The sequence below is a fragment of the Artibeus jamaicensis genome, unplaced genomic scaffold (genome assembly GCF_021234435.1).
Source record: "Artibeus jamaicensis isolate MK-2021 breed Jamaican fruit bat unplaced genomic scaffold, CSHL_Jam_final contig_60, whole genome shotgun sequence".
Lineage (NCBI taxonomy): Eukaryota > Metazoa > Chordata > Mammalia > Chiroptera > Phyllostomidae > Artibeus > Artibeus jamaicensis.
Window position 1 is genome coordinate 9,432,265 of NW_026521900.1, and position 22,242 is coordinate 9,454,506.

Sequence of the window (22,242 nt, forward strand, 5' to 3'; positions counted from 1 at the left end):
ATGTTCTCCAGGTGCATCATGTGGTTATTTTTTTAAAACCTACCATACTCTACTGGAGTTTAGTCTTTTGCAATAAAACACTAATGACATTTTGCATTCTACCCAGACATAATCCTCCACTCAGGTGAGCACAGAGTCACCTACCTGCTTAAAAAAGGAGAGGGGGTGGAAGTAAAAACAGGGAAACAAGTTATAGATTAATATTGGAAAATAATATTCTTGCTACAAATGAGGAGATAGGTACAGATGTAAGTGGATATATGGGCCTGGTAGTGGAAACGTGAGAGATTGTCTAACATACTTTCATTTTCTCTATGAAATAAAAGGTAAGGTCATCTATTGAGATGGGGAGGGGTGGTGGAGGGCAAAGAAGAGTATCAACGGTCTAAATAGAGTAGACCTTTCCTCATAGAAGGTTTGAAATATCATAAATGAACTTGAGCCTAGAAGTTGACTTAGAAAGTATAAGACCTTAGGGACCACTTGAGGTTGATGATTATGACTTTATCTTGATGCCAGTCTGTCCTGTGGGGGAACTTTTTGCTACTGTGTTTGTAGGCACAGAGAAAGCCAAATGCAGAGTTTGAGAGATTTAGCTAAATAAGTAATGAAAAGGCAAAGGGCCAGCAGAGTTTAGGTTATTGGTAGAAGTGTTACTAAAATATGAAAATGAGGAGAAAGTGGTGGTAGTGGCCAGTGAGGCTGGAGAGCAGAGAGAATTTGAATAAGTGATTGAAATAAGGGAAACTTGTGGATGTAAAGTGAATGTTTGAGCTAGTGATTTCATAGGTGGAGTAGTTTCTATGATGAAAAAGACCAGAGACAATCTTTGGAGACATTCTGACATTTCCAATTTGAATACCATCCCCTGGTGATGAGATTTGCTTTATATCTTCCATTAACCTTACAATTTCTCCAAAAGGGTGTTCATATTTCTTGTTCATTATCCTGCTGAAACAGAGCAAAAATTATTCTTTTTAGTTTTCTTTTGGGTTTCAAGAACTCTGAGCTTAATCTGCCTCTCGGACTTCCTGTTACTTTTTCATCCATCCTTGAGTACATGTCCCTCCTTATGGGTCGTTATAAACACTGAGCTCCCAAGAAACTGCACCACCTTTCCACTCTGATTCTGTGAATGATTTTGTTCACATGTGTATGAACAGACTAGGTTATGCTGTAGTAACAAATGTCCCCCAAATCTCACAACATCAGGAAGTACAGAGGCACTATGAAAATCATGGCATTTTAAAAATGAGTAAACAGATCCTCAGGATATCTGTAAAATGTGCATGCCCCTCAGGGGGCAAAACCCTAAGGAACACGACACTTGAAATTTCACGAAGACTACACCTTAATCACTAAGTGCGCCACATAAATGCAGTAGTGCCTCTGATTCTTCTGGGCCTCCATGCAATGTGCAATTGTGTTTATCTCAGTGAGGAAGTTCTCCATCCAGAACTCAGTAACACTCATCCTGGGACTGATGGGGGCACTGGATGTAGATACTGACCAGTACCCCAATCTAAATACTGTGGAATTGTGTCTGCCTATGTTAGAGATGGCCAGGCAGGGGACACGTAACAAGAGGCACAGTGAAGATCTCCGGGTGGAGTCCACATCTCATCACTGGGTACATTCCGTATACATGAGCCCCTTCCTTGCCTGAAGTTAATTTATGCAGACTTGACTTCATTACAGAGTGGCTGGTGAAAGGTAGGGTCTGGCTCTGCGCGCCCAAGCCTGCATCTCCACCCCGCTGCAACTCCGCCCATATCTGACTGATCCGTGGGCGAACCAGGGAGGGTAGGGAGGCAGGAAGAAACCGTGGTTGAAGGCGGGGCAGGCGGCTGCTGAGGCGGCCAATGAGCGACTCTCCAGCCGCTGAGCCAAGAGGGCAGGGGGGTAGGGGCGCCGCCACTAGCACCACCGCCTCCCAAGTCCTAGTAGATGCACAGCCCTAGCGGCTTTGCCCCTCCCTGCGCAGAGGGGCCTACAGGGGCCCGAGGGGCAGACTTGGGTCAGGATTTCTAAGGAAGTGGAAAAGACTGGAGCCGCACCCTCTCTAAGGGGCTCGGTAAACCATGAAGGGCCGGCGGCGGCGACGCCGGGAGTACTGCAAATTCGCGCTACTCTTGGTACTGTACACGCTGGTGCTGCTGCTCGTCCCCTCTGTACTGGACAGCAGCCGCGATGGGGACAAGGGCGCTGGGCACTGCTCGGGCCTGCAACGCAGCCTGGGAGTGTGGAGCCTGGAGGCGGCGGCAGCGCGAGAGCGGGAGCAGGGCACGGAGACGCGACCTGCCACGGAGGGGCACGCAGGCCAGTCCCCTGGACCCCTGGGCAACTTCAGCAGCGCCGTCGGGGAGAAAGTGTCTGGTGAAAAGCAGCATATATACGTGCACGCCACCTGGCGCACCGGCTCATCGTTCCTTGGCGAGCTCTTTAACCAGCACCCGGACGTTTTCTACTTGTACGAGCCCATGTGGCATCTCTGGCAGGCGCTGTATCCAGGAGACGCTGAGAGCCTGCAGGGCGCTCTGCGTGACATGCTGCGCTCGCTTTTCCGCTGTGACTTCTCCGTGCTGCAGCTGTACACGCCGCCAGGAGACCCCGCCGCTCTCGCCCGGGACTCAGCCAATCTCACCACGGCCGCCCTCTTTCGCTGGCGGACCAACAAGGTCATCTGCTCGCCTCCCTTGTGCCCTGGCGCGGCCCATGCCCGGGCAGAGGTTGGCCTCGTCGAGGATGCCGCTTGCGAGCGCACCTGCCCACCGGTGGCTCTGCGCACCCTGGAGGCCGAGTGCCGCAAGTATCCGGTGGTGGTCATCAAGGACGTGCGCCTCCTCGATCTAGGAGTGCTGGTGCCTCTGCTGCGTGACCCGGGCCTCAACCTGAAGGTAGTGCAGCTTTTCCGAGACCCACGGGCCGTTCACAACTCGCGTCTTAAATCCAGGCAGGGGCTACTTCGCGAAAGCATCCAGGTGCTGCGCACCCGCCAAAGAGGAGACCGTTTTCACCGTGTGCTGCTGGCCCATGGCGTGGGCGCTCGCCCTGGGAGCCAGTCCCGTGCACTGCCCGCTGCGCCACGCACCGACTTCTTCCTGACCGGTGCGTTGGAGGTGATCTGTGAAGCCTGGCTGCGCGACCTGCTCTTCACGCGAGGGGCGCCTGCCTGGCTGCGGCGCCGCTACCTGAGGCTTCGCTATGAGGACCTGGTGCGGCAGCCGCGCGCCCAGCTGCGCCGCCTGCTGCGCTTCGCTGGGCTGCGCGCGCTGGCGGCGCTCGACACCTTCGCATTCAACATGACGCGCGGCACGGCCTACGGCGCTGACCGGCCCTTCCACCTGTCAGCACGGGACGCCCGCGAGGCAGTGCACGCCTGGCGAGAGCGCCTGAGCCAAGAGCAGGTGCGTCAGGTGGAAGCCGCCTGCGCTCCGGCCATGCGTCTGCTGGCTTACCCTCGCAGCGGAGACGAAGGCGACACAGAGCTGACCGTGGACGAGGAGACACCGCTGGAAATGGAGGCTGATGGCGCCACCTAGCCATCCACCCGCATCCCAGACAGATCTGGGTAAGGTGACCCTGGGCAGGGAGAGGCAAGGAAGGGTCTTTCCAGGATCTTGGACCAGCCTGCAGGGGGAGCGGTGGGAAAGCGCTGCTGGCAGAATTTGGGAGAGTCATTGGGAATGCCAATTTAGCCACCTGCCTCCTCGGGTCAGGACCCTGAGATAAGAGAAGTTAAGTATGGCTGAGGGAGAACCCAGATCTCCATGCTCCCAGTCCCCTCTGTGAAGTAGGAAGTAAGGTCATCTGTTGAGAATTGGGATAAGGGAAGGAAGAGGGATATCAGTTATGGGGAGAGTAGAGAAGATTTGAAAGTCGTAATGGAACTTGAGAATGGTAATTGACATGGAAAGCATATGATTTCGGGGACCATTTGAGTTTGAGGATTATAACTTTATCTTGATGCCAGTCTGTCTTGTGAGGAAAAACTCTTTGCAACAGTGTCTGCATGAACAGAGAAAGCCAAAAGCAGACTTTGGTGGAAAGTTATTGACTCTTACCTTACTTCCCCGTAATCTGTTTCATTTCTTCTATGTTTTCATCTCTCTGATGTGCAGACTCCAGGGCTTTCCTTCTGAGTTCCCAAGCTCACGGACATAGTCAGGCCTCTCTTGCAACAGTTTAGCACGTGTGTGTCTCAGGCTCTGCTATAATCGTGTAGAATGGCCTTAGCTTTCCTCTAGGGGGAGGAAAGCTCATGTGGAGTCTCCCCCACCCCCATGACTGGTGTTTGTAGGGTATTTGACCATATCCCATTTACATCAGTTCCTGAAAGCTTCCTGATCAGTTTCCTCTAGTGTTGGCCATACCTCAGGGCTGGGCTTTTCCCCACTTTGCCCCATCAGTTTGAGAGATGGAACCTCAAGATTGGAAGTATCAGCTTTGGCTGTAACTGCAGAAGGAGCTCTGTGAAAGGATCACCCCCATTTTTTCTTTCTCTGTAAAACATGTATCCTGAGAGGCTAAAATGGGGCTTAAATGATCTCAAAATGTGTCAAGTGTCTAGGTCAGTGTATGGCTTGTACGTTGGCTGAGGGGAAGAGTTTGTTCTGCATGACACTGACATGCAGACAAGGCATACAATGATTTGTCATGTTTCGACAAAAACATCTTTCCATCTGTTAACCTTGTATTTACAGACATAAGTTAACCTAATGGTCCCTAACTCCCCTTCACAGGCCAGAGGAAACACCTCTCCAGGGAAATGCTACAGCATTTTATGGCTTCAAGAACAGTATCCCAGAAACTTTCACATTTTTCTTGTTTTTATTGATGTTTAATGAGTGCTGACTAGGGTGGGTTAAGAAAAAAATAGAGAGGAGGGTTAGAAGACAAGGCTTTATCTTCTAGGAAGCTGGAGTCCATGAGGGTGATTATTGTAGAAGACACTAGTGCTGCTGTTTGGAAGGCCAATGGGGCTTCTTCTGAAGGGCTGCAAGGATATCTGGTAGCCAGTTTTAAGCTCTTCAATACTTTGTTGATTAGTCCCTTCTTTCCATATTTCTGTTGGAATGATTGGGGCGCTTACCATGTCACCACCAACCAGTGGATTTATTAAAATGTTGTATTCATGATTCCTAGAAAGAAAACATTATTGACCTACTGATGACTTTCTAAAAGTGTATCACATTCTACTCTAGGGAAGGGAAGAGGTCCTTATGTGCCATGTTTTGAGTTGAGTTAAGCATTGTAAATGTATCATTATTATGACATACTATCAATTTTACAAATGAGGAATCTGAGACAGGAAAGTCACATAATTTGCCCAAATTCATACCTGGGCTGATGACGGTGGAACAGCTATGGTGTTCCACCCCAGAACTCAGGATCTCTCCAATATGACACACCCCTACATGGTTCCCTTACCCACTTAGCATCCCCTGACAGCACATTTGGCACTCCAGTCAGGCTTAGAGACTACTCTGGGGTGGGAAATACATATAACTTTATTACTAATCTGCTCCAGCCACTGAACAAATTGATACAATATCCCTGAGCTGCCAACAACATCCTACACAGGAAAGCTGGTAACTCTACAGCCATCCTCTCCATGGCTGTCATCCTCACAGGCCATCTGAGCATGGCCTGAGCTCATCAGTAAAGAAGGGCTACACCTAAATTGACCTGAGTAACTTCTGGATGGTCCATACCTGACAAGCAGGATCTGCCAGGGAGTCAGTGTGATTTTTTAAGGCGGTGTGGGGACCTCAGCACCCTGAATCAAGTCTCCAAGGACCAGGTACTTCTCATCCTTTTTTTTATTTAGTTATTGTTCAAGTACAGTTTTTTTGTCTATTTCTCCCATCCCAGCCTCCCCCGCCCCTTGCTCCCCACCTCTGTCCCATTTCCACCCCCCTTAGTTCTGGTCCCTGTGTCCTTCCTATTTGTTCCTCCAAATACCTCCCCCTTTTGCCCGTTAACTTCCCTTCCCTCTCCCCTCTGGTCACTGTCCCCTTGTTCTCTATTTCAGTGTCTTTGTTTATTTTTTCTCCTTGCTTGTTTGTTTTGTTGTTTAGCTTCCTGTTAAAGGTGAGATCATATGGTTTTTGTCTTTCAACACCTGGCTTATTTCACTCAGCATAATGCTTTCCAGTTCCATCCATGTTGTTGCAAAGGGTAGTAGCTCCTTCTTTCTCTCTGCAGCATAGAATTCCATTGTGTATATGTACCACTATTTTTTGATCCATTCATTTACTGATGGGCACCTAGGTTGCTTCCAACTCTTGGCTATTGTAAATTGGGCTGCTATGAACTTTGTGGTGCATAGGTTCTTTGATATTGATGTTTTAGGATTCTTAGGATATAGTCCTAGCAGTGGAATTGCTGGGTCAAAAGGCAGGTCGATTTTTATTTTTCTGAGAAAATTCCATACTGTTTTCCATAATGGTTGTACCAGTCTGCAATCCCACCAGCAGTGAACTAGGGACCCCTTTTCCTGACAACCTGTCCAACACTTGTTTGTTGCTTTGTTTATGATAGCCATCCTGACTGGCGTAAAGTGGTATCTCATTGTGGTTTTAATTTGAATCTCTCAGACAGCTAACGATATTGAACAACTCTTCATGTGTCTCTGGATGTTCTGTATGTCCTCCTTGGAGAAGTGTCTATTCAAGTCCTTTTCCCATATTTTAATTGGGTTAGTTTTCTTCTTAGAGTGGAGTCGTATAAGTTCTTTGTATATTTTGGAGATTAAACCTTTCTCTGAGGTAACATTGGCAAATATATTTTCCCATACAGTTGGTTGTCTTGTTAATTTAATACTGTTTTCTTTAGCCACGCAGAAGCTTTTTATTTTGATGAAATCCCATTTGTTTATTCTTTCCTTTATATTCCTTGCTCTAGGGGACATATCAGTAAAAATGTTGCTGCGTGGAATATCTGAGATTTTCTTGCCAATGTTCTCCTCTAGGACTTTAATGGTGTCACGGCTTATATTTAAGTCTTTTATCCATCTTGAATTTATTTTGGTATATGGTGTAAGTTGGTGATCAAGTTTCATTTTTTGCACGTAGCTGTCCAGTTGTCCCAACACCATTTGTTGAAGAGACTATCTTTACTCCATTTTCTGTTACTGCCCCCTTTGTCAAATATTAATTGACTATAGAGTGTTGGGTTGATTTCTGGGCTCTCTGTTCTGTTCCATTGGTCTATGTGCCTGTTTTTATGTCAATACCACGCTGTTTTGATTGCAGTGGCCTTGTAATACAGTTTGATATCAGGTATTGTGATCCCTCCTACTTTGTTCTTCTTTCTCAAAAGTGCGGCTGCTATTTGGGGTCATTTATGGTTCCATATAAATTTTCGAAGTGTTTATTCTATGTCTGTGAAATATGCCATTGGTACTTTAGTAGGTATTGCATTGAATGTGTATATTGCTTTGGGTAGTATGGACATTTTGATGATGTTAATTCTTCTAGTCCATGAACAAGGTATATGTTTGCATTTGTTTCTGTCTTCCTTGGTTTCTTTCTTCAGGGCTGTGTAGTTTTCTGCATACAGGTTTTTCAACTCCTTGGTTAGGTTTATTCCCAGATATTTTAATTTTCTTTTTGCTATATCGAATGGGATTTTTTCCTTGATTTCTGCTTGTGCTGATTCATTGTTGGTATACAAAAATGCCTTTGATTTCTGAATATTGACTTTGTAACCAGCTGTTTTGCCATTTTCATTAATTAGTTCGAGCAGTTTTGGGGTAGATTCTATAGGATTTTCCATGTACACTATCATGTCATCTGCAAACAGTGACAGTTATGCTTCCTCCTTTCCTATTTGGATGCCTTTTATTTCCATTTCTTACCTGATCACTGTGGCTAAAACTTCCAATACTATATTGAATAGTGGTGAAAGTGGACATCCTTGTCTTGTTCCTGATCTTAGTGGAAAAGCTTTTAGTTTTTTTCCCATTGAGTATGATATTGGCTGTAGGTCTCTCATATATGGCCTTCATTATATTGAGGAATGCTCCCTCTATTCCCACTTTGTTGAGTGTTTTTATCATAAATGGGTGCTGTACCTTATCAAAAGCTTTTTCCGCATCTATTGATATGATCATGTGGTTTTTGTCTTTGCTTTTGTTTATGTGATGTATTACATTTACTGATTTGCGGATGTTGAACCATCCTTGCATCCCTGGGATGAATCCCACTTGGACATGGTATATGATCTTTTTGATATATTGTTGGATGCGATTTGCCAATATTTTGTTGAGGATTTTAGCATCTATGTTCATCAGTGATATTGGCCTGAAGTTTTCTTTCTTTGTTGTGTCTCTGTCTGGTTTTGGAATTAGGATGATGCTGGCTTCATAAAAGGAGTTTGGGAGTTTTCCATACTTCTGGATCTTTTGGAATAGTCTGTGGAGAATAGGGGTTAGCTCTTCCTTAAATGCTTTGTAGAATTCTCCTGTGAAACCATCTGGTCCAGGGCTTTTGTGTGATGGGAGTTTTTTGATTACTGCTTCAATTTCTTTTGCTGTTACTGGTGTATTTATATTTTCTGCTTCTTTTTCACTGAGTTTTGGAAGATTGTATTTTTCTAGAAATGTGTCCATTTCCCCTAGGTTTTCGAATTTCTTGGCATACAGTTCTTCATAGTAATTTCTTACAATCCCTTCTATTTCTGTGGTATCAGTTGTAATCTCTCCTCTTCCATTTCAGATTGTGTTTATTTGTGTCCTCCCTCTTCTTTTCTTGATGAGCCTACTCATCAAGGCTTGTCTATTTTCTTTATCTTCTCAAAGAACCAACTCCTGGATTCATTGATCCTTAGAATTGTGTTTTTAGTTTCTATTTCATTTGATTCTGCTCTAATGTTGGTTATTTCCTTCCTTCTGCTTGCTCTGGGCTGTCTTTGTTGTTGTTCCTCGAGTTCTTGCAGGCGTAGGGTTAGGTAGTTTGTTTGAAATGTTTCTATCTGCTTTAGGTAGGCCTGTATTGGTATAAACTTCCCTCTCAGGACTGCCTTCACTGTGTCCCATAAGTTTTGGGTTGTTGTGAGATCATTTTCATTTGTTTCAGAAACGTTTTGATTTCTTCCCTAATTTCATTCTTGACCCATTCATTGTTTAATAGCATACCATTCAGTCTCCATGATTTTGGGTGTTTTGGGTTTTTTCCTTTGGGGTTGGTTTCCAGTTTCAGTCCCTTGTGGTCAGAGAAAATGCTTGGTATGATTTCAATATTCTTGAATTTGTTGAGGCTTGTTTTGTGTCCTATCATGTGGTCTATCTTTGAGAATGTTCCATGTGCATTTGAAAAGAATGTGTATTTAGCTTCTTTGGGATGAAGGACTCTACATATATCAGTTAAGTCCATTTCATCTAGGGTGTTGTTTAATGCGGCACTATCTTTGCTGATATTTTGTTTGGAAGATGTGTCCATTTTTGATAGTGGGGTGTTAAAATCCCCTATTATGATTGTGTGGCTGTCAATATCTTTCTTGTAGTCCTCTAAGATTTTCTTGATATATTTCGGTGCCCCTATGTTTGGTGCATATATGTTTACAATGTTAATGTCTTCTTGGTGGATTCTTCCCTTGAATATAATGAAGTGACCTTCTTGGTCTATCTTTATGGCCCTTTTTTTGAAGTCTATTTTGTCTGATATGAGAATTGCAACCCCAGCTTTTTTTTCTTGTCCGTTTGCTTGGAAAACTTGTTTCCAGCCTTTCACTTTTAGTCTGTGATGGTCTTTTGTCCTGAGGTGGGTCTCTTGTAGGCAGCATATGTGTGGGTAATACTTTCTTATCCAATGAGCTATTCTGTGTCTTTTGATTGGAGCATTTAATCCATTTACATTTAAGGTTATTATTGATAGGTACTTATTCATTGCCATTTTTGTACCTGTGTTCCTCTCTGCCTGTCTCTTTTCCTTCCTTCGTTTAAAGCAGTCCTTTTAGTATTTCTTGTAGAGCTGGTTTGGTGGAGGTGTATTCTTTTAGGCTTCTTTTGTCTTGGAAGCTCTTTATTTGGCCTCTATCTTGATTGAGAGCCTTGCTGGGTAAAGTAGCCTTGGTTGTAGGCCTCTGGTTCTCATTACTTGGAATATTTCTTGCCATTCTCTTCTTGCTTGGAGTGTTTCCATTGAGAAGTCAGTGGCTAACCTTATTGGGGCTCCCTTGTATGTTAGTTCTTTTTTCTCCCTTGCTGCCTTTAAGATTCTCTCTTTGTCTTGGAATTTTGCCATTTTGGTGATGATGTGTGTTGAAGTGGGCCTCCTTGGGTTCCTCTTGAATGGGACTCTGTGTGATTCCTGGATTTGTGTGACTTTTTCTCTCATCAAATTAGGGAAATTTTCTCTCATTACTCATTCAAATACATTTTCTATCCCTTGTTCTTCTTCTTCTCCTTCTGGTATTCCTATTATTTGGATATTATTACATTTCATATTGTCTTGCATTTCTCTTAATCCCTCTGCATTCTTTCTGAGCCCCTTTTCATTTTCTTGCTCTTTCTGTGAGATGCTTTCTACCTTGTCCTCCTACTCACTAATTCTATCCTCTGCTTCATCTGTCCTACTTTTGAAACTTTCTACTGTGTTCTTCAATTCGGAAATTGTATTCTTCATTTCCTCTTGTCCCTTGGTGATATTTTGTATTTTCTTTTTCATGTTGATATAGTTCACGGTGAGATCATTGTAGCTCTCCTGTAGTTTCTGATAGCTCATTGTGAGCTCTTTGAACTTCGTAATAACCAGTGTTTTGAATTCAGTATCTGATAGTTCACTTGCCTCTATTTCATCTAACTTTCTTTCTGAAGTTTCTGCTTTTTCTTTTATTTGGGGATTGTTTCTTTGTCTTCCCATTGTTTGAGACTCTTCTTGTTAGTCTCTGCTTCTAAAATTGATCTGTTCTGACACCCTGGGTTTTTGATGTGAACGTCTGTGGTATGATACCTGTGAAGTTCAGTGGTGCAGACTCCTTCAAGTTTCTTGATGTTCTCCGTCTTCACCTACTCTCACGCTGGTCCTCGCACTCGTCCTCACGCTGGTCCTCGCGCTGGTCGCCTACAACTGCTGCATGTCTGGGGTCTAGTAGCTGATTCCTCCAGTGCCCAGGCCCGTTACTACGGCAGTGGCACAGGGGACAAGAATGTCCTGGCTTCTGTAGCGAACTCCTCTGGCGCCCAGACCCGTCACAGGGGTTTGGAGTGTCTGGCTGTGGTAGCTGACTCCCTGGTGCCCAGACCCTTTGCTATGGCAGTGGCACAGGGGCTGAGAATGTCCCAGCTCCCGTAGCTGGCTCCCCGGTGCCCAGGCCTGTCTCTATGGCGGGGGCACAGGAGCCTCCAGTGTCCCAGATCCTGCAACTGACTCTTCTGTTGCCGAGGCCCATAGCTATGGCAGTGGCACAGTGGCCAAGAATGACCCAGCTCCGGCACCTGACTCCTCTGGCGCCCAGGACCGTCACAGGGGCTGGGAGTGTCCGGCTCCCATACCGGACTCGCCGGCTTCCAGGCCTGTTGCTATGGCGGCATCACAGGGGCCGAGTGTGTCCCAGATCCAGTAGCTGACTCTGCCGCTGTCTGGTATTTCAGCGTCGGTCACAATCTTTGGTCTTTTAATTTCATAAATGCTGGGTAACCTATGGTTTATTGTGCTGTTTCTCTATAGATCTGCCAAGATTTTCACCCATGAGTACAGGAGCTAGCATTATCTCCGTCTTACTCCGTCGCCATCTTCCCAGCATCCCTCTTTTTTTTTTTACTTTTCTTCCTTCCCCATTCCTTTTCTTTATCTTTTTGCTTTTTTAAAGTAATCTGTTATTTCTTTTAAATTTTATTACTGTTTCATCTTTCCATACTTTTGTCCTCTTTTCCCGGATTTTCTGTTTTATTTCTTTTTCTTTTCTTTCTAAACTTATTGCTCTTTCTTCCATTCCCCTACCATTTTTTCTTTCTTCCTTTTATTTCTTTCCTTGTCATTTCTTTCTTTTACCCACAAGAGTCACAATCAACTTGAAAATATGAAAAGACCAGAGCTGGACACATAGGAGAGGCCTCTTAATAGTAGAGTCAGAGAGACAAATTGCACATTGTTGTAGGAGAGAAGTCAAAAGTTGCTGCATATTTGAGTAGGTGGAAGCAGAGAACAACAGGATAACCAAAAGAGACTGCACCACTGAAATTCACAGGCATTCCACCACAGAAGTTCACACCATAAACCCAGGGTGTCAAAACAGATTAATCTAAGAAGTTGAGGCTAACAAGAAGAGTCTCAAAAACAATGGGAAGACAAAGAAACAATCCCCAAATGAAATGAAAGGAGGAATCCTCAGAAAGAATGTTACCTGAAATAGAGGCAAGTCAACTATCAGATACTGAATTCAATGTACTGGTTATCAGAAAGTTCAAAGAGCTCACAATGATCTAAAAGAAATTACAGGAGAGCTACAATGATCTCACCGTGAACTATATCAACATGAAAAAGGAAATGGAAATTATTAGCAAGGGCCAAGAGGAAATGAAGAATATAATTTCTGAATTAAAAAAACACAATAGAAAGCATTAAAAATTGGGTAGATGAAACAGAAGATCGGATTAGTGAATTGGAGGACAAAGTAGAAAGCATCTCACAGAAAGAACAGGAAAGGGAAAAGAGCCTCAGAAAGAATGAAGAGGGATTAAGGGAAATGCAAGACAATATGAAATGTAATAATATCCAAATAATGGGAATACCAGAAGGAGAAGAAGAAGAACAAGGGATAGAAAATGTATTTGCAAGAGTAATGAGAGAAAATTTCCCTAATTTGATAAAAGGAAAAGTCACACAAATCCAGGAATCACACAGAGTCCCATTCAAGAGGAACCCAAGGAGGCCCACTTTAAGACATATCATCATTAAATGACAAAATTCCAAGACAAAGAGAGAATCTCAAAGCCAGCAAGGGAGAAAAAAGAACTAACATACAAGGGAGACCCAATAAGGTTAGCCACTGACTTCTCAATGGAAACACTCCAAGCAAGAAGAGAATGGCAAGAAATATTCCAAGTAATGAGAACCAGAGGCCTACAACCAAGGCTACTTTACCCATCAAGGCTCTCAATCAAGATAGAAGGCCAAATAAAGAGCTTCCAAGACAAAAGAAGCCTAAAAGAATACGCCTCCACCAAGCCAGCTCTACAAGTAACACTAAAAGGTCTGCTTTAAGGAAAGGAAGGAAAAGAGACAGACAGAGAGGAACACAGGTACAAAAATGGCAATGAATAAGTACCTATCAATAATAACCTTAAATGTAAATGGATTAAATGCTCCAATCAAAAGACACAGAATAGCTCAATGGATAAGAAAGTATGACCCACACATATGCTGCCTACAAGAGACCCACCTCAGGACAAAAGACCATCACTGACCAAAAGTGAAAGGATGGAAACAAGTTTTCCAAGCAAATGGACAAGACAACAAAGCTGGGGTAGCAATTCTCATATCAGACAAAATAGACTTCAAAAAAGGGCCATAAATAGAGACCAAGAAGGTCACTTCATAATACTCTAGGGAAGAATTCACCAAGAAGATATTAACATCATAAATATATATGCACCCAACCTAGGTGCACCAAAATATATCAAGAAAATCTTAGAGGAATTCAAGAAAGATAGACAGCAACACAATTATAGTGGGGGATTTTAACAACCCACTATCAAAAATGGACAGATCTTCAAAACAAAATATCAACAAGGACATTGCGGCATTAAACAACATCCCTGATGAAATTGACCTAAATGATATATACATAGCTCTTCATTCCAAAGAACCTAAATACGCATTCTTTTCAAATGCACATGGAACATTCTCAAAGATAGACCACATGATAGGACACAAAACAAGCCTCAACAAATTCAAGAATATTGAAATCATACCAAGCATTTTCTCTGACCACAAGGGACTGAAACTGGAAACCAACCACAAAGAAAAAAACCCAAAACACCCAAAATCATGGAGACTGAATGGTATGCTATTAAACAATGAATGGGTCAAGAATGAAATTAGGGAAGAAATCAAAACGTTTCTGGAAACAAATGAAAATGATCTCACAACAACCCAAAACTTATGGGACACAGTGAAGGCAGTCCTGAGAGGGAAGTTTATACCATTACAGGCCTATCTAAAGACCATAGAGGGCCCTGGCTGGTGTAGCTCAGTGGATTGAGCGCGGGCCTGGGAACCAGACAATCGCGGTTCGATTCCCAGTCAGGGCACATACTGGGGTTGCAGGCAAGTTCCCTGCAGGCCAGTTTCCAGCAGGGGATGCATGAAAGGCAACCATACATTGATGTTTCCCTCTCTCCTTCCCTTCCCCTCTAAAGATAAATAAATAAATAAATCTTAAAAAAAATAAAGACCATAGAAACAGTTCGAACAAACAACCTTACTCTATGCCTGCAAGAACTCGAGGAACAACAACAAAGCAGAAGGAAGGAAATAACTCAGATCAGAGCAGAACTAAATGGCATAGAGACTAAAAGCACAATTCTAAGGATCAATGAATCCAGGAGTTGGTTCTTTGAAAAAATAAACAAAATAGATAAGCCTTTTAGTAGGCTCATCAAGAAAAGAAGGGAAGGGACACAAATCAACACAATCAGAAATGAAAGAGGAGAGATTACAACTGATGCCACAGAAATAGAAAAGATTGTAGGAGATTACTATGAAGAACTGTATGCCAAGAAATTTGAGAACCTAGGGGAAATGGACAAGTTTCTAGAAAAATATAATCTCCCAAAACTCAATGAAAAAGAAGTAGAAAACCTGAATAGACCAATAACAGCAAAAGAAATTGAAGCAGTAATCAAAAAACTCCCATCACACAAAAGCCCCGGACCAGATGGATTCACAGGAGAATTCTACAAAGCATTTTAGGAAGAGCTAACCCCCATTTTTCAAAGACTATTCCAAAAAATCCAAAAGGATGGAAAACTCCCTAACTCCTTTTATGAAGCCAGCATCATCCTAATTCCAAAACCAGATAGAGACACAACAAAGAAAGAAAACTTCAGGCCAATATCACTGATGAACATAGATGCTAAAATTCTCAACAAAATATTGGCAAATCGCATCCAACAATATATCCAAAAAATTATACACCATGACCAAGTGGGATTCATCCCAGGGATGCAAGGATGGTTCAACATTCGCAAATCAGTAAATGTAATTCATCACATAAACAAAAGCAAAGACAAAAAGCGCATGATCATGTCAATAGATGCGGAAAAAGCTTTTGATAAGGTACAGCACCCATTTATGATAAAAACACTCAGCAAAGTGGGAATAGAGGAAGCATTCCTCAATATAATAAAGGCCATATATGAGAGACCTACAGCCAATATCATACTCAATGGGAAAAAACTAAAAGCTTTTCCACTAAGATCAGGAACAAGACAAGGATGTCCACTTTCACCACTTCTATTCAATATAGTATTAGAAGTTTTGGCCACAGTGATCAGGCAGGAAAAGGAAATAAAAGGCATCCAAATAGTAAAGGAGGAAACAAAACTTTCACTGTTTGTAGATGACATGATAGTGTACATGGAAAATCCTACAGACTCTACCCAACAACTGCTTGAACTAATTAATGATTTTGGCAAAACAGCAGGATACAACGTCAATATTCAGAAATCAAAGGCATTTTTGTATACGAACAATGAATCAGCAGAAGCAGAAATTAAGGAAAAAATCCCATTCAATATAGCAAAAAGAAAAATAAAATATCTGGGAATAAACCTAACCAAGGAGGTAAAAGACCTGTATGCAGAAAATTACACAGCACTGAAGAAAGAAATCAGAGAAGACACAAACAAATGGAAACATATACCTTGTTCATGGACTGGAAGAATTAACATCATCAAAATGTCCATACTACCCAAAGCAATATACGCATTCAATGCAATACCTATTAAAGTACCAATGGCATATTTCACAGACATAGAACAAACACTTCAAAAATTTATATGGAATCATAAAAAAGCCCGAATAGCAGCTGCTCTTTTGAGAAAGAAGAACAAAGTAGGAGGGATAACAATACCTGATATCAAACTGTATTACAAATCCGCTGTAATCAAAACACCCTGGTACTGGCGTAAAAACAGGCACATAGACCAATGGAACAGAACAGAGAGCCCAGAAATCAACCCAACACTCTATAGTCAATTAATATTTGACAAAGGGGGCAGTAACAGAAAATGGAGTAAAGATAGCCTCTTCAGCAAATGTGTTGGGAGAACTGGACAGCTACCTGCAAAAAAATGAAACTTGAGCACCAACTTGCACCATACACCAAAATAAATTCAAGGTGGATAAAAGACTTAAATATAAGCCGTGACACCATTAAAGTCCTAGAGGAGAACATTGGCAAGAAAATCTCAGATATTCCACGCAGCAACATTTTTACTGATATGTCCCCTAGAGCAAGGAATATAAAGGAAAGAATAAACAAATGGGATTTCATCAAAATAAAAAGCTTCTGCGTGGCTAAAGAAAACAGTATTAAATTAGCAAGAAAACCAACTGTATGGGAAAACATATTTGCCAATGATACTTCAGACAAAGGTTTAATCTCCAAAATATACAAAGAACTTACACGACTCCACTCTAGGAAGACATCGAACCCAATTAAAAAATAGGAAAAGGACTTGAACAGACACTTCTCCAATAAGGACATACAGAATATCCAGAGACACATGAAGACATGCTCAATATGGTTAGCTATCAGAGAGATGCAAATTAAAACCACAATGAGATACCACTTAACACCAGTCAGGATGGCTATAATAAACAAAGCAACAAACAACTAATGTTGGAGAGGTTGTGGGGAAAATGGGTCCTTAGTTCACTGTTGGTGGGATTGCAGACTGCTACAACCATTATGGAAAACAGTATGGAATTTTCTCAGAAAAATAAAAATCGATCTGCCTTTTGACCCAGCAATTCCACTGCTAGGATTATACCCCAAGAATCCTAAAACATCAATTTCAAAGAACCTATGCACCACAATGTTCATAGCAGCACAATTTACAATAGCCAAGAGTTGGAAGCAACCTAGGTGCCCATCAGTAAACGAATGGATCAAAAAATAGTGGTACATATACACAATGGAATTCTATGTAGCAGAGTGAAAGAAGGAGCTCCTACCCTTTGCAACAACATGGATGGAACTGGAAAGCATTATGCTGAGTGAAATAAGCCAGGTGTTGAAAGACAAAAACCATATGATCTCACCTTTGACAGGAAGCTAAACAATAAAACAAACAAACAAACAAACAGAATAAAAACAAAGTCACTGAAATAGAGAACAAGTGGGCAGTGACCAGAGGGGAGAGGGAAGGGAATTTAAGGGGAAAAATGGGGAGGGATTTTTAGGAACAAGTATGAAAGACACAGGGATGAGGACTGTCGGGGGGGGGGGAATGGGAGGGAGGGGGGAGACGGCTCAGGGGGGGCTGGGATGGGAGAAATAGACAAAAAAATGTACTTGAAAAAAAATAGGTATATAGTAGCCCTGGCTGGTGTAGCTCAGTCGATTGTGTGGGGGCCTGTAAACCAGACAATCGCGGTTCGATTCCCAGTCAGGGCACATGCCTGGGTTGCAGGCCAGTTCTCTGCAGGCCAGTTCCCAGCAGGGGTTGCACAAAAGGCAACCACACATTGATGTTTCTTCTCCTCTCTCATTCCCTTCCCCTCTGAAGATAAATAAATAAAAGTCTTTATTAAAAAAAAGAGGTACATAGTATCACCATTTTATGGATGGTGAAACAAGCTCAGAGAGGTTGGGTAATTAATTGTCAAGGACTACACAGCCAGAGGATGAAAATCAGGTGCTATTTTGAAACTAGTGTTTTACACATTTTTGTAAAATTATACATGCATGTGGTGGAAAAAAGTTTAACAGAATGCAAAGATATAAAATACCTGCCAATCTCATATCTTAGAAGCAGCCACTACATTTCTTCTAAGTGTCTAGAAATGTTTTATGAAAATTGAAACAGAAAAATTAAGCCTTTTAGGTAGTCAAATCTTTTTGGTTTTAATTCCTTAAACTTTTAAAAGTTGAGATATAGGTAGGGCCACCCTATGTAGAAAGGCTGTATACTTTGCAAATTTTGAAGAAGTAAAGTTCTGCAAAGGTACACCACCTTTCACTCCCACAAGCTGTTTTTTGGAGTGTCTATTTACTACACTTTCAGCAACATGAATTTTATCTATTTTTTTTTCATTTTGGCTAATCTGATGGGTAGAAAATCCTTTTTCCAAACACCCTGGCTCTGACCCTACAGTTCATCTCAGACAATGCATCATTGCTTCACATCTAAGGTTGTTTGTGGGAACCAGGGTGAAGAGATGTCTTCAACTTCTTAGTCCTTCTGAAGTCCACATGTACTCGGAAAGTGTCATTTCTTTAATTCTTTTGAAGGACTGAATAGAGTTTGAAATAAAAATGATCATACCTATTTAAAACCACACTTACATATGCTGTTAGGTTTTAGCAAGGCTCTTGTTAAATGTCCTTCTGGTATTGTTGCACTGGATTGTATGTATTCACTTGAACTTCAACAATTTCAGGACATTATCACTGGGAAAATTAGGCTGATTTTAAATAAGGCTTAATTAACTCTTCATACATTTTCTCTATTCTCCTGAGAGCTCTCCTTGTAGTCTGGGGGAGGGCAGAAGTCCCCATTTGCAGTTGCTGAGGCAAGATTTACAGAGTTTTCAAAGAGGTTATTTTTTTTTTAGTCTAAGCAAAGTTTTTCTGCCCCTGAATACAAATGTAATATAAATAGTTGGGAAAGATGCTCTTAAAAACACTTATAACCAGCTGGCTTAAAATTCTGCAATCTGCCTTTTCTCAGCCTTGTCTCAGCATGAGCAACACAGAAAAGAATGAAACTTAAAAATGCTAAACTGGTCTTGCTTTTTTGTGTCTGACACTCTAGTCAAACAAGGTGAGCTAATAAATGAACCTTTCTCTGTGTGAGGGCTCCCTGGCTCCTTATTCTGTTGCTTTGTAGTGGAACTGAAGAAACTTGCTCTACTGAAAGAAACATTTCTACTTAAGTGCATTATAGAGGAAGAACAGTAAAGACTAAGAAACAACCCTGGCCCAAGTTCAAGAACACAGGGAAGTGAACTGTTTTGGAACTGAATAGGAAGCAGTTTCAACTGGAAAAAAATCGCAGAGCTCAGTGATGTCTTCGTGAGAATTGGAGTCCTTCAGTTTTTGTTCCCTGCTCCGCCTTGGCCCACAGGTTTGGCAAGCTGGCTAGACATTTCTGCAGCTGGCCTTGTTCACATTAAAGACCATCATACTGGATACTGAGAAGAAATTGGAGCATCAGCTGATAGTGAATATTTTAAAATAGGGAATTAAGAGGCAATGAAAAACAACCACCATGTTTAACTTCCATGTTTGGAATGAACAGATTATTCTCTGAAGAGTCACATGCCAAAAATAACCACTGAAGGAGACTTGTTTTTACTTATGGAATGGAAGCCCTTTCTGTTAATATTCTTGTCACAGGAGTGTTAAAAGGAGCCCCAGAAGGCACAGGGAGAGATGTGAGGGCCCAAGGCAGTCTCTGGGCCCTGCCATCAGGAAGCTTCACATCTGGCCTGAAATCCAAGTGCCTAGAAGGATGGTTTGGAGACATTAATATTCAGCAGACTGGAAGCAGAGAAAGCATACTAAGTAAAGGTGACACCAAGCATTACAGAAAATTGCAAGGGATGGGGAGTCGGTAGGGGTGCAACACTGTGAGTTCTTTTGTAAAGATGATGATCTGAAGACACTTATTAAAAACCCCAGTGTGAACTGGGAGACTAACTAAAGCAGTCCCGACACACATACAAAAAAGGTGACCATTAGGGGAAAATGTCCCAGAGCTTAAAAGTTACTTTCCCCATAATTAAGACCAGACTTTACCAAAAAAGATATATTACTACCTAAGAGAAATTATGGGAACAGTAAGCCAAAAATGCTAAGATGAAGATAATATTTTAAAAATAGGACTTCCTTTCAAACAGCATGGAGTTTGGCATATGTTAAATAGACAGATTTTAGAGGTAATAAAAGCAGATGCTCGACTTCCGCCAAGATGGAGATATAGGTGGATGTGCCGTGCCTTCTCACACAACCAAGTTTAGGGACAACTAAATATGAGCATCAGAAAACACAACCAGAACACGGAAAATTGAACTTTTCGGAAGTCCAGTAACAACAAATTCTTCAGCCCGACCGGTAAGGGGCGAAACCGGCGTCTCGTGAGGGGTTGCACAGGACTCTGGTCAGACGGACCCAGGCGCGCGAATCCAGACGCACGGGTTCCAAACCCAGGATTGGACCTAGTGAGCGACCGAGCAACCCACCGGGTGAGCGACTGCTGAGGAGACAGTGGGGAGGAGGTGCTGCGTGTTGACTGCGGTTGCCTGTCTGTGGGCGAGCGGACAGGCGAGGGAGTGGGCGCTTGGACGGGGCCCGGCGGTCCCCGTGGCTTGCGGCAGTAGAGGGCGCCGCCTTATCCCCGCTCTGACCACGCCCCCACATACAGCGTCACAACCCAGCGACCTGGGAGTCCAAGGCGCCGCTTCTCACATTTAAAGGGCCAGAACAGACCAAAAATGTCGCAGGAAGACCTCAAAGCCCCAGAGATAAATCTAAGCGACGAAGAAATAGCAAAACTCTCAGATGCACAGTTTAAAACACTGGTCATCAGGTTCCTAACAGATCTGGTTGATTATAGCCACAAATTAGAGAAACATATGAAGGCTAAACTAAGGGAAATGAATGGAATTCCACAGAAAACCCATAGAGATGAAAAGGAAACTGGGACTCAAATCAATGAAGTGGCCCAGAAGAAAGCAAATAATGGCCAAACAGAAAAGAGTCAAGGAGCAAGAATTCAAAGAAATGAGGAGAGTCTTAGAAACCTCCAGGACATCTCTAAACGCTCCAATATCTGAATTATAGGGGTACCAGAAGGGGGAAAAACACAACCACCAGTGGAAAAATTATTTGAACAAATAATAAAAGAAAATTTCCCCAATCTGGCAAAGGAAATAGACTTCCAAGAAATCCAAGAAGCTCAGAGAGTACCAAAAAAGTTGGACTCAAGAAGAAACACACCAAGGCATATCATAATTACATTAGCCAAAATTAAAATGAAGGAGAATCCTAGAAGCAGCAAGAGCTAAGGGGACAATCACCTACAAAGGAGTCCCCATCAGACTGTCAGCAGATTTCTCAAAAGAGACCTTACAGGCAAGAAGGGGCTGGAAAGAAGTATTCCAAGTCATGAAATCCAAAGACCTACAACCAAGATTGCTCTATCCAGCAAAACTTTCATTTAGAATGGAAGGACAGATAAGGTGCTTCTCAGATAAGATCAAATTCAAGGAGTTCATCATCACCAAGCCCTTATTATATGAAATGTTAAAGGGACTTATCTAAGAAAAAGAAGTTAAAGAAACATGAACAGTGAAAGAACAACAAGTTCACAGTTATTAACAACCACACCTAAAACGAAAGCAAACTAAAAGAACAGCTAGATCAGGAGTGGAAACATAGAAATGAAGATCTCAAGGAGGGTTAGCAACAGGGGAGTGGGAGGAGGAGATGGGGGAGAAGGTACAGAAAATAAGTAGCATAGACAGTAGATAGAAAATAGATGGGGGGGGCAAGAATAGCATGGGAAATATAGAACCTAAAGGACTTGAGACACATGGACATAAACTAAAGGGGGGGAATGGTGGGGATGGGGGGGCAGGGTGGAGGGGAATGAAGGGGGGAATAGAACAACTGTAACAGCATAATCAATTTTAAAAAAGAAAAAAAAAGAAAAAAAAAAGCAGATGCTGTGTCTTGCTATCGTAAAAGATATCACCAACACAGATGTAATAAAGGAAAACAATACATTTTTCAGGTTCTGCAAACTACAAAAACTTACAAGTTCTTGCCTAAGGATAGCAGAGGGGGCTATTTTGCAAAAACGAGATTGTTAGCTGAAAATAAACACCCCCCCCCAAAGAACAACAAAACTCTTAACATGATTGAATGCCTTTTAAAATTAATTCTATTTTTATTTTTTAGCAGTCAAAGGGTAACAGAAGTAGCCTCAGGAAAAATCCATGTCCTGCTCCTAAGAATGGCAGTCTCTAGCAATCCTACAGGCCCTGAAAAGGACTGATTTACATG

General features: G+C 42.4%; 1 protein-coding gene across 1 annotated transcript in view; it reads left to right on the forward strand.

Moving 5' to 3' along the window:
* Window positions 1-1,864: 1,864 nt before the first annotated feature.
* Window positions 1,865-22,242, forward strand: part of CHST7 (carbohydrate sulfotransferase 7) — a 38,842-nt gene continuing 18,464 nt past the window's right edge. The window contains exon 1 of the mRNA XM_053670570.1: window positions 1,865-3,571. Within this exon, the coding sequence (XP_053526545.1) occupies window positions 2,082-3,542 (1,461 nt within the window). The 5' untranslated portion in view covers window positions 1,865-2,081 and the 3' untranslated portion in view covers window positions 3,543-3,571. The remainder of the gene's footprint in view (window positions 3,572-22,242) is intronic.